We start from the raw sequence: 13,352 nt of genomic DNA, 5'->3' as shown, positions 1-13,352 counted from the left end.
TCTACCAACTATGACGAGTTAGCACTTCCATATATCAGGCAAAGCCAGCAGAAATGAAAAGCACAGTTAAGTGTCACTGATGTGTGTGTGCAAAGGTTTAAAATACCTAAGAGAGTTGCTGCTGTCAATGAGGAAAAGGATTACCCTAATGATCACAGTAACAGCAAGTAGCAAGTCCCACTTCCATGGCAGTGGTGCAAATAATTCAACCTCTTTCCTTAGGATATCCAAGGCTGCTGAGAGGAACAGGGAAAACCACTGTAGCTCCATGGTAGCTATCAGTTTTATTTGTATCTTGCTAGCTGTGGAAAAATTATGGAAACAGTTCAGAACAAGGTTTAATGCTTCTTGCCCATTTACTTCCTACAGGGGCTCTTCAAAACAGAGCTGGTGTTGCCTATTTAAAAGAAACAGATGTGCCAGTACAAGGCTTTAAAAATGTTTAGACTTTTTTTAAAAAAGAGAGAGGAACTTGTTAAGGCTTTTACAGCAAACAAATGTGAAGTCCATATGCAAGCATAAATCTGAAAATATGGTTAGGGATTTGGGTCAATAGCTTGTTGATTTTATATTGGATTTTCCAGTCTTACTGTAGAAAAATAAGAGTGAAATCTGTTTGATTTCACAAGACAATCTCTTCCTAATGCTTATACTCTAGCCTGAATTTTACAGAACCAAAACCTGATTACAGATGACAGATGAGAGTTTCTGCTCCAAAGCTACCTCAATATGCTGGGCAAGCCACTACGAAGAGATGCCACAAGCACGTTGGAATTGTGCTAATGGGAAAAGTACTGCACTGAAAAACCTGCAGTTATACTCAGCAAAAAAGCAATGGGCTATTCACACAACCATTTCTTATGAAACACTTTTTTAGATTTTTGACATCACCATTTTTGTGAACGCTCCAACATTTTGAGATCACAGCTGGGAAACATTCTGGAGCTGCCTTTTAGTACTCCTTTTTAAACAAAGATTACGCCTCCATGGTTGATAAGGCATGCTTTTTATTTGTGTGCCCTGAGAAGTAATACCTGGAGATGAGCCAAATCTCAGGTTTTGTTTTCCCTGTAAGAACCAAATTGCATTAGGTGGAATTGCTTTGAACTGCAGAGATCTGTGCTAGAATTTTCCATAGATGCAGTGTCTGAAAATATACTGTAACTAGTGGTGAGAAATAGAAAAGTACTGTATTGCAGCAGTTTCAAGTGTTTTCTCAGCTTCTGAACCTCTCTTACATTTACCAATAGGCAGCCAACCCAATTTGAAACACAAACACCACTTGCACTTACAATAGAGAACAAACAGGATTCTACATATACCACAAAAGTAGTTCTTTTGGGGACCTGCAATGTATGATTCATATTATTCCTTGCCTCTATTTATCTATCTGTTTAAAACATGAAGACAAATGAGAGAATTCAAACATGTATAAAATGGATCACCATACAGTATTTTTAGTTCAACGCTAGATCATGCCTTGACACCAGCCTCATTTTATTCATGAACAGGTAGCCTTACTGAATGGCCAGAGGTGGACATTAGCTGGTGGCATCTTCAAAAATAATAAATCTATTGCAGCAACTGCTGATGCAGCTTTGGAGAACCAGAACAAAAACATACGCCACAACAAATGCATTAGTTTTTAAGGTGCTACACGGCTATCTATATGGATGCCTTGGGCTCAGTTCAATGTACAAACAAAATGGTAACACAGAGCTCTCAACTGAACAAAACACAGATTAAATTCTGAAGACCACAATTCCACTCGTAACTCTTGCCTTAGCATTCCTTTTCAGCTTGCAACTGCAGATGGATGAGGATCACCCCACGCTGCACTTGTGCAAATATGTTAAACCGCCTTGCCTCTTTCTCCTGCTTCAAGCTGGGAAAAGAATGCCACACCAACACAACGTTTACCCCTTCCTCCAGTTCCAAGTGTAGAGGTGGAGATGAGGGTTGTTGGCAATGATGGTGGCCGTTGTTCTTGGTGTGACTCACGGGTCATGCTGGAAGCAACTGCCACGCTCATTCTCAACAGGGCTGGCAATTTCCCCCAAGACCAATATACTTGAAAGGGTTTCTAGAAGGGGAAAAGCAGAAGATTTTCCTCCGTTTCATGCAATGCAAGATCAGGAACAAGGGGAGGGGGCACAATGCTGGCTACCCTATGTTTTAGCTTAGCTATAAGATTGACTCAAAATATATAGACCCCTAATTTCAAAGAATATAGGATTTTGAATATACATTTTGAAATGAGGTTCCATAGTGATGGTAGGATTCATATTATGAGGTAGAAAGGTTTATTAGTATACTTCAGGATTTTCACTCCCACCTTCCAACAAAACTATTCAAGACTATATATTGAAATTTTAATAGATTTACTACTTTTCCATATAACTAATTCCAGGGCAATCCCTCAAAATTAGCATCACAATGCCATAATATAGCACAATCAATAAAGCAATAAATAATCTTATCAGGCATTCCAAGGCTGGGGAAAATAAAAAGACCTTCAACCACTAGTGAAAATACTTCAGCATGAGCAAAAGTCAAGCCTTCCTAAGGAAAGAATTTCAATGCCATGTCCCTCTGAATATTTGAATGTCTGCCACCAGCCATTTTAGGACTTCCTCCAGGAATCCATCATAAGGTTCTTGATCAATGACTTAACAGAGAAGAATATTTAAGCTCATCTTCAAAATCCATGTTCTCAATAAACACCATTTTCAATTGTGCAACTGCAAGTTTGTATCTCTTACAATGTACCCAGATATGGGTAGAAACTAGAAATAAATGAACAATGGTACACTGAAGAGCAGTCTAAGATGAACCCCATCAAATGCCTGGCGAACTCATTCATTCAAAGAGGAAATAAGGCCTTGGAAGACCAAATTCAATCATTTCCAAGGCCCTCTGAACATAAAGATAGCCATCATCAAAAATAAGCTATTAACAAGCAGACTAAGATGCAGATCTATGCTGAATTGCTTTGAAATACGTTTCAGTGAGCTCAGTGGACCTCACTTCTGCATAAGAGATTCTCTAACTTTCCAACCAATACCTGTTATTACTAAATACTTTGGTCTTCCAAAGAAATTTCTCTTTTAAGCTCTCAGTGCAGTCAGCTAAGCCATTGCCTGCATTCCCATGGCAACAGATGCATTAACACACAATTTTAGCTGCACAAAATGGAATTATTAAAATGTTTGCTTATGTGTTCAAAACAATCAGTGACAACACATTTAAAAAGGTAGCTTATGTCCTATTGATTTTTAGATGTTTCCCATCATTTTAAACTCAAGTTCTCAACTTTCTTCTTTCTACCATCTTGGATGCAAACAGAATATAGAATTTTATCTTTTTTTTTTTTTTGTTTGTTTGTAAAGAAGGCACCAAAACAGTGTTCAGAAAAGGTTTTATTGCATTTGTTTCCCATATGGAAGCATTGACAGAATTGAAAAGATGCAGCATTCACATTTTTTTCATAACAAGAGAGATTTATTGGCCTCCTTCACTGACTTCCCTCCCACTCCATGGCTATGATTCAATCTAAAGAATGAGTTCAAGAGCACAGCTTATTTGCAGTTCTACATTTTGAAGGGATTTTCTTTGCAATTATTCTGATGGCTTCCATCAGTAGTTATTTTTTTTATCCAAAATATATGATAAAGTTCCAGCCCAGATAAAAAATAGTTAGAGATTCGGTCAGTTTGGGTATACTCTGTTTTAACTGCTTCTTTCAAAAAACAGAATGCCCTCTTTACTTTCTGTTCTTATCACACAGACAGTTTGCCATCCACAAAGTCATGACAGAAGGCATGCATGATCCTTTAACATGTGACATTTCCCTGATGTAAAATATATATGTATAAATATAAAAGAGAATAAACATTTAGAGATATAAAAAGTGGCAATGTCTTTAAAAGAAAAGGGTGGATAATGCTTACATAGCTACTTAACATTCTGTGCTTATGTTTTTATCTGAACTTGCAAGCCTTTTTCTATACAAGAACACTGTTCAAAAACAATCTCTCAATTTAAAAAAACAAGACAGACACCATCTTGCTATTCTACACTTCTACACACTTAAATCAGTATTTCTTTCTCCTCCAATTATAAGGCATTACAACCCACACATACACACAAAAACCACCCATTTCACCTAGGAAGACAGCATTCCCTGCTAACCAAACAGTGCAAAAAAGATAGAATTCTTTCTTGTAGCTGTTCAAAGAATAGTAATGTAACATATAGTAACGTTGGCAATATGCTTTAAACATTAAACGCTAAGCAATTCAATTATTAACTGTCCCTCTTGCAGGGTCATACTTTTATCTTCCATCTTGCAGTTCTTAGTGAGGCTCGTTCTCAGTGGGGGAGAAGTGAAAGATTCCACAACACAAGGAGAGATACCTACTGCAAACTAAAAGCACTGTCTGCCATCAGGAAGTCCATAAATGGTTATGACAGAAGATGGCGGCACAGTTGGCACAGACTGTTGTTTGGATGTCAACCATGGTAGAAAGACTACTTAGTCAGCATGGATGGGTGGGCACAGGAAAAAAGATATTCTCCTTTACATTAGTGATGTCAGAGAAAGCAGATAGAGAAACAAAACAGGCCAGTAAAGTTAACAAGTTAAAAAAGAAAAGAAAAAGCTTCAGCCACCAGAGACAGAGAATCGTCGAAAGTTTTCGGAATACAGGCCTGCCTCTTTTTTTTCCTGTTTTGGTCTTTTCTCTGCAATGATCAGCCATTTAACAGGCATTTTTTAAAAAGAAAAAGAAAAGAAAAATTGCCTTTCCATTTGAAACATTCCTGTATAATAACCAGAGTGCTGTAAATGTAGTTTTTAGTGGCAATGCTGTTCATGGATTCTTAGACCACATACTGATATGGGTCTGCTTTTCCTTGGTCTGGAGTAGCAAATGGGCTAAGCCAAACTATAGAGAACGGATGGCCAAATACTGCTTTCATGTTCATCCATTTTGTTTTTTTAGCCCATCTTCTCTCTTCTTTTTTCAATTGTTCTATTCCCTGAAAACAGAAATATGACATTTTCAGTCAGGAGGTTGTTTTTTAGTTCTGATTTCGGGGAAAAGGATCCCTCTTGTCTATCCTTTATCAAATGGCTGAAGCAGGAAACCCTGAACATTTTCAAAATAGTTTTTTTTTAAATGGACAGAGAAACAAAAAGCAAAACCATAACAATTTATGATTAGGTGAAAACCACACAGCCATAAGGAAAATGTTAGAAAATGCCATAATATCCAGAAAAGCACTCAATATGGTCTTCTTTACGTCTATATGACCCCCATATTACCCCTCATCCAACAACTCTCAGGTTCTCTCTCCATAAGCAACTTCAGGAAGTGCTCCAGCATCAGCACCACTTCCAGAATCCCACAGAATGCTTCTAATCAGCAAGGTTCAGGCTGTCAGCAAGGAAAAGACTTGCAGGATAAAGTTTAAGCATGCTGACAGTGAGAAAGGAACAATATTAAGTAAAGATGAGAAGGAGAATTAACATAGGCCTTTCAAATTCTAATTGTTGAATGCTTCAATATTATCAGCATGTGTTTGAGATAAAAATCATGACTAAACAAGAAAGGTGCCATCACATTTTTCACCCTATTAGAGAAAGTGTATTGATTCTTTTTTCCTCTTTAAGGCCACTTTTTCATACTGACATTCAGAAATTTTGAAGGGGCAGAGTAGGTCACACCATTAATCTCTGTGTGTCAGCCAAATATTTTATTGTATGTGACTAATAACTATGACAAACAAACCTTTAAAATATCATGCTGTAACAGAATATACAATAGGAGGTCTCTGTGTGTCAGAGAGGGCATTAAATACAAATGAAAAGAAAAACCTAGAAAGAATAAATTCAATTGTAGAATAGGGAACATGAGGGCAGAACATGAGCAGTCTCAGCAATTTAGCACACGGAACACACCACCGCTGTGCTCCTGACTGAATGGGGAACTTCCAAGACAGAAATGCTTTTGTGAGAACACCAAGAAATAAAGTTGCAGTGAGGGCTGATTTTAATTACCTAGAGAATAAGTGTACATTCAGGTTGTGACAAAGAAAATATTTCCATATGCAGCAAATTACTCTGCCTTAGGAAGGTCAAGAAGCCAACGGAAAGGTCTCATCAGTGACCAAATCTGGCATGAGACATAAATGTTGCTTAACCATGTGGACACTGACCATAACACTAGAAAATCTCACATATACCCGAGAGGGAAATTGTCAGTAAAGTCCATAGCAGTCAAACTTAATTTCAGAAAAAGTAATTTGTTTAAAAAAAGAGTGTTAGTTAAAAAGGAGGCTGAAGCAATTATGTCCAATGGAGATCAGGGTGATGTTTTCTGAGCTAACTGACAAATACAAGTCACAGGGTCTGGATTCACATGTAAATATGAAGTGCCTTATTTGTATAAAGAATAAGCTTTTTACAAAATCAAATTGATTGTCAACACCATGTATTAAAGGACGGCAGAAAATTACACATCAGTCAATCTATCTTCTGAGTCAGAGAAGATAAAATTATTATGCATAGTGAAGGATAAACCCATGCTGGTGGTAGAACTGTAAGGCCTTTGCAAAGACAAGCTGGGCTTCACCAACCTTTCAGAATTCTTTGGAGTGTCATCAAGCATGAAGGTAGGGAGTTGACTGAATAGATATTGGCTGCATTCAAATGTAACAGCAAACCCTAGCCTGTTGTTGAAAGTAGGCATGGACATCTGGTTTGCGTACTTCCTCTTCTCCTTTGGACTTGCATAAGAAGAGGGGGATATAGGTTCCCAGTGCTACTGAATGAACCACAGTTTACAGCTTTGCTTGAATCTGACCAACTACATATAATACAAAGCAGGAACCCAAATCAGATCAAAGCATGGTTTGAGATGCTAACTTACAAGTAAACTCCACTTAGTACAGAACACTTAGCTGTGATTTGCCAAATAAATGGTTCAGCATCTGTAAGCCACCCAGAAAACCCTTGGGTTAAGGGCGGCATAGAAGTAAAATGAAATAATAAATAAATAATAAATAGTGTTCACAGTGGAGTTAATAGCTTGTATTTTTAAAACTCCTTAGAAGTTATCTGCAATCAGGTAGACCTAGCAAACAGAATGTACCAGGTTATTCCAGATTGTGAAATCCAAAGCGGACTGAAAGATCTCTGAAGAATCTCTCTAAAATTCTTTAGAGGGTATCAACATGGCAAATGAGGTATATGCAAACATTTTTATCCTCATATAAGTTCAAATTCCACAATTAGGCAATACCTTTAGTAAAGCTAACAAAAATGCCACAAATCTATGCCAACTTTTCAGTTCTCCAAAACGCTCTCCAAAACCATATCAGATGGCATAGAAAGCAGGACATGAGGTAAGAAAAAGAAAAATCTGAACATCTGGCCAGATGTTTTAGCCATGTGGACAGCAATTCATTCAGATCCAACTTCAAAATGGAGATTTCCAGTCTAAATAAATTAGTATTACAGATATCAGATCAGATCTAGCAATGCACTCTGGGGCAGAGAAACAATGACTGATCTCCACTTCCAGAAACAAAAAAGCCAAGTGTAACTCAGATCTACCTCTTGTTTTGAATAAAATACAATTCCTTGAGTCAGCAAAGAGAGGAAGTACCAAGTAACTTGACAGTTCTCGTATTAGTAAAGCTGGAGATTAATTTTAGGTGGTTCTGTAGGTAAAACTTCACATATACACTGATGAGATTGGAATTACCTGTGACTACTCAGAAAAGTGAGACTAATGCTGTGGTGACCAGCTAAATGAAAATGTCAGCTCCATGTACAGAAAGGAAAAAGAGGAGGGAAAGAAAGGGAAAACCTGAATACAGGAAAGGAATGCAAGTTCCAGTAGTGGAGGAACAGTCTCTCCCCCTTGGCAATATAATCCTCTGGCAAGAGCTAGAGCCCCATATATGGTTTCCTCATACCTGTATGGTTTTCTTTTAAAAAATATTGTTGGGAACATTTCTGAAATTTTCTTTGGACTGGGAAATGTACCCAAATGGTTGGTAGGTAAATTAAGATACTATCTATGCTTACAAGTGAGAGGATTAAAAACTTTATTTAATAGAGTTCTCAAGATATGACAGGACAACCAACCATCGACAACTGCCAAATGTTGGTTGTTATGTCGTGTGAACCCAGTGTGGGCTACCCATAACCCACTGCCAGCTGCATGTATCCTAGTAAACATGGATAGAATAAGCCACTGTTTTCAATGAAATTTACCCAGAAGTGCACACACACCAATCTTAAGCATGTTTACACAGAATTAAATCCCACTGGGCTCAATGGGGATTGTTCCAAATAGATAGTATTTAGGACTGCTGCCTTAATCGCTTATGATTGCACTGTACATTAACTTTAGCTGAGTGAACTTAGAGATATTCCTAAAAGGGTGGCAAAGATATATTAACTGATGACATGACAGACTCCACCCCAGTGTATACAGTTTTAGGCATATATGAACCTACTTATAGAAAGAATTTTCTTCCTGAAACACAGCACTTTCCTTCCAAGTAAACAACAAAAAATGATTATTTGGTGGTATGGAAGGCTCTTTGCAGAAGCTAATAAACATTGCTCATACCCCAACTACAATTAAAATGTCATGAATAGCTGTATGACAACTATTTTTGGAATGAAGATCAACAAATGAAAGAAATCTTCCTTTTGGTTTATGGAACAAAACAAGTAGAAGACAGAAATGGCCCAACTTGCTTATCTCTTTTCTGGCTCTTCCACAAAGTCAGACAAGTTGGTCAGATTGCAAAAAGCTAAAAATTTTCCATTGGGAAGGAGCAAAATTAGAAGGGCAAATGACTATTTCTCTGTATGCTCATCAAAACACACAGACTTATCCCTTATGTCACACAGGAATTATTAGGGGAAGCTTGACCACCTTAACAGCTCTCCTGTGGACATTCTCAGTGAAACCTGATACTCTGCTGAAACAGAACTTGATGATTCTCCATTAAAAGGGGCAAAAGAGAGCACCTTAAGATATTTTTTATTTATTTATTTAAAACATTTCTATGCCGTCCTTTGCATAGCCTCAAAGGACAGCTTTTTTACCTAGGTACAGTTATCTTCAAATAATTTTTTAACCTGTTTTATATATAACTCTAACCCAGAGTTTATTTAACCCCATGGGTTGCTGAATTCAGAGCTGATGTGCTGTGCAAATCTAACTGCGCTAACCACAAACAACCCAAAAAGTGGACCCATTATTTACTGCTGGGTTGTGAACTCTGGATTGTTTAGTCACAGCTTGTTGACATGTGTGAAGTCAGAACCATTATTTACCAATTGTTCTGTCAAGCTACAGAGGAGGTAAGTAAAAATGATAAAAAATATTTGCTGTTCTACATGCCAAAATACAGCACCACAAAGTCATTTGAGATTATTGGGAGTGGGCAAAGGAGCAAGAATCAACCTATGAACTGAGAAAACAAATCATATTTTGTTTTCATGGACAAACCCTTGATAGGTCAAAAACTCACGGGTTAAACAAAACATGGGTTAGTGCTATGAGCACTCTCCACCACATTTCTCCTATCATCTTTGCTTGCCACTGCAAATTTGGTTCCTGGAATGACAACACCCATAACAATTCCAGACTCCACCATGTGTGTGAGATTCTCTGTTCCGTGGAGTGATAGAACATCACAAGGTAATTCCAATTACCACTTATAAAAACTTTTTTCACAAGTGTCGTATTTTCATTCTCATGCATGCCCTTACTGACTTTTGGAGTATGTTGACTATTTCTGAAAGTTTTCTCACATTGATTGTTACCTAGCAAGGTAAGGAAGGCAAAAACCTAATGATTTTTATAAAAGAAAGTACTCACCGTTTCATCAGTGCAGATGGAGTGTACTTGAGTTCCAAACATTACAGACGTGAAGATGAGAAAGAGAAGAGCCTCAAAACACAGGAGAATGAGAAGGATCACAGTAGTTGGTGGAGAGAAAGAACTGCATTCTGTAAAAACAATATGACAAAGCTTTAAATATCCTAACAGAAACTGAGCCAATGGATTATTATTGAAATGTTAAGTACTTAAAAGCAGTTTATAAAACAGACAGAACTTACAAGAATAGATATACAGTATTTTTTCCCTGAGTTATATCATGCCTTTTTCTGGGGTCTAGCTATAGCCTACAGATATCCTAAGGTAATTTGTGGAGGCCCTTCTCCAAGTTCCTCTTCATTCTGACACTTTAGAGGGTATACTAGGGAGAGCTTTATTGGTGGCAGCCCCCTTTCCCATTTTGGAGCACTCTGTCCAGGGAAATTTGCCAGGTGCCAACATAGTTTTCTCTCCATTGCAAGGTTCAACCTCTCCTTTTAAATCTTTGCTCTTTTAATGCCATCCATATGTTGGTCTTTTAATTTGCATTTACTTCTTGGTTCATTTTATCCTGCTTGTACTATTCTGGGTTTGCAATGTTTTTTTTTTTACCATGCTGGCTTTATATAAACTTTTCTATTTCACTACAGTGAAATACAATACAATACATGCACGCACACACAATATAAACATATTACTTTATGGCTTTTAGTTTTTATTAACTGATTCTACTTTACCACCATACAGTGCCTGGAAAAAAAATATAGGCACCATATAAATATCATAAATTAATTCACAGAAGAATTTTTGTTGGCATTGTACACCAAATGTGCATATGACTTAAAAATAAATCTGCCTAGCTGCCATGGAAAAGGATGCAAGAAATTAAGAGGCAATTTTTAGTAATACTGTTTTGAGAACTGAAGATTCAGGCTGTGATGACCCACAGGTCCCTTTTTCAATTAAGCGCCACTCCAGGGGTTTGACCTAGCTTTCACCATGTGCATTCTGTCATCTAGAGATAAAACATTTGTAGCATCATAAAAGGGACAGTCTGCATGGCAATGAAATGGCAGGGGGGCATTACTTCTGGACACAGCTGAAAGTCCACCGTCAGCATAGGGTGCTTTGATTACAAATGGCCAGATTCTTCAAGAAAGTAAAGTAGCACTACTCCTGTCTCCCTTTCCCAATCCACGTACTACATACAGGTGAACCTGTACTAGAAGCAACAGCCAACCAAAGATGTATAGAAGGAAGGAGGGATAAAAATCTCGTACACCTTAATTCTTCAGTATTTTTTCTGACCATTATGATAGGCTCTCAAATGAGGACTATACAACCTGGAAAGTCAATGGTACCAAACCTCACCTCGTATGTCTACATGGTTTTGTTTGTTTTTGAAGCAGGAATTGATCTTTACTCCTACAAATATGTATGCATGTACACACACACACACACACAAACACAAATTAATACTCTTATATACCTGTTAAATAAATTTACTAAAACAGTGTATTATAAGAGACAATCACAGTAAAGTACAATTAGAAATATCAGTTTCAGCATGTAAGTCTCTGAAAAAGTGACCAGCAGTGTATCTGATCAAACAAAAAAAGTGATTTGGAAAAGCCTGGGAGTGAAGAAGTGTCTGCAGCGTAATCTCTCCAGCATGCTTTTACTCAAGGGAAGGGGAAACTTTCTGGGCAGCCACCTGTTGAGCCAAGGTGCATGCTGGATGACCAGAAGGGCCTCCTTAAAGACCAGAAGCATGAGCAGGGAAGGGATGAGGCAGCCTTTCAAACTCTGGCATTCAGAGACCTTAAGTCCAGGCTATTTTAAAGCCAAATGTTTGCTTTATTTTGTCCAATTCACAACAGCCCTGAGAGGTTAGAATGCAAAACTGTGATTCAACATGGCTCATGCTGCTTTGATGACCAAGGGCACAATCCTAAGCAGGTTCAGACATAGCAGAGGCATGCTGGAAATTGAATGACTTTCTTCTGTCAAAACATGCAAAGCCTAGAAGTTCATCTACTATTGATTTATATCCACTCCAGCTGTGTTTTGGACCTTTGCTAGGGATTGAAACAACCGTTATCACCCTGGTAGATTATGTTTGCTGGTTGGATAAATGGTGGTGAGTAGATCCTCCAGGACTTTTCAGCAATGTATAAAACCATCCATCAAGGTTATCATTCTTCCAGGTTGTCTTGCCTGGAAGAGTCTGGAGGCTCCCACTGTTCTTCATGGTCTCCAGAAACATCTCCCAGAAGTCCATGGTCTTTTCATTATGTTACATTTGTGTTGCAGGTATTATTTCTATTTGATTGCCTTCCTGATCTGATACAGTGTTTTTATTTTTTAAATGTTTGCATAGAAAAGTAGGGGAAAAGGAACGGGCAGTATCCAAGCTGACAGTAGCACTACCATTAATTACTGTGTAAAAGCAAAAACAACGTTCAGTGCAATGCCAAAAATGCTAATTGTTAGTTTTTCTCTGGAAAACCCAGTAAGTCAGCTAATATTATTGGTATTGCACAAGAAGATGCTTTTGCTTGCCCAAAGTAATTTACATGAGTGCTTGCTTCAGCTTGGATATTGCCCAGTATGATATTAGTCACATTGTGCAGATTAAACCTGAAAGGGTCAAGTCAGTACTGCAGCAGGATGTGAGCCAACTCTTTGCGCCTGAAAATGCTGCTGCTTTGGCAATGCCTGCAGAGAGCAATTCTTTTTATCTAAGGTAAGAAGACATTCTTTCTCGACATGTTACTAATTTGGAAAGAAAATAATTGTGCCCAGTTAGTTTAGAAAGCTTTACATTTGTTTGTACTCACTTGTCCAGTCTTCTTCAAAGCAATACAGGAAGTGAAATCCAACCATGATAAGGGCATGCAGGGAAATTAGTGCTATATACATCTGAAACAACACAATTTTGAACTGTTAAGAAACACAGCTTTGCAGATGGGAACTTTACATACACAGTGTGCAAAATACACTGAGAAGAGTTTCTAGCAATGCCATGTTGAGACGCAATGATTTCATAGGAATTTATCCCAGAGATTCCTCAACTGCTTGGACTCTACGTCTAATTGAAGTACTATAATCAACAGATAACATCTTCTACCTACTAAACCATACATACATACAGAATCTATACCCTGGAATCTGAGACGTGCATTCTCTGTATGTCCTTTCTTTAGCTGAAATTTCTCCCAGAGATTTCAAAGAAGTTGTTCTGCAACCTTACAAAAGTAGCGTATACTTACAAAAACTTAAGTGCGCATTCTGTAGTCAGAATAAATAAGTATGAATGTACATGCCAGTTTTCTCCTTCCAAGGAGCTCAAGACAGCTCACATAATTCTTCTCCTCCTCCTTTCAATTTTGTCCTCACAGCAACCTCAGCCATGGAGCCAACTGGGTGACTTTGGGCCTGTCA

At 37.9% G+C, this 13,352-nt stretch overlaps 1 protein-coding gene across 4 annotated transcripts in view; it reads right to left on the bottom strand.

The window, feature by feature from the left end:
- ZDHHC3 (zinc finger DHHC-type palmitoyltransferase 3) overlaps positions 1-13,352 on the bottom strand; it is a 41,430-nt gene that overhangs the window by 5,011 nt on the left and 23,067 nt on the right. For 3 of the 4 annotated variants that reach the window (XM_044456293.1, XM_044456285.1, XM_044456275.1), the window contains 2 exons: positions 12,749-12,830; positions 9,909-10,039 (listed from right to left, as the gene is read on the bottom strand). In XM_044456293.1, the coding sequence (XP_044312228.1) occupies positions 9,909-10,039; positions 12,749-12,830 (213 nt within the window). Of the gene's footprint in view, positions 1-3,401; positions 5,041-9,908; positions 10,040-12,748; positions 12,831-13,352 lie in introns of those variants that run through there. The other variant, XM_044456302.1, reaches the window with a different exon arrangement.

Source organism: Varanus komodoensis, unplaced genomic scaffold, assembly GCF_004798865.1.
Source record: "Varanus komodoensis strain SLA01 unplaced genomic scaffold, ASM479886v1 scaffold10, whole genome shotgun sequence".
Classification (NCBI taxonomy): domain Eukaryota; kingdom Metazoa; phylum Chordata; class Lepidosauria; order Squamata; family Varanidae; genus Varanus; species Varanus komodoensis.
The sequence above is the reverse complement of the archived record's forward strand: the minus strand, read 5'-3'. Positions and strand labels throughout refer to the sequence as shown.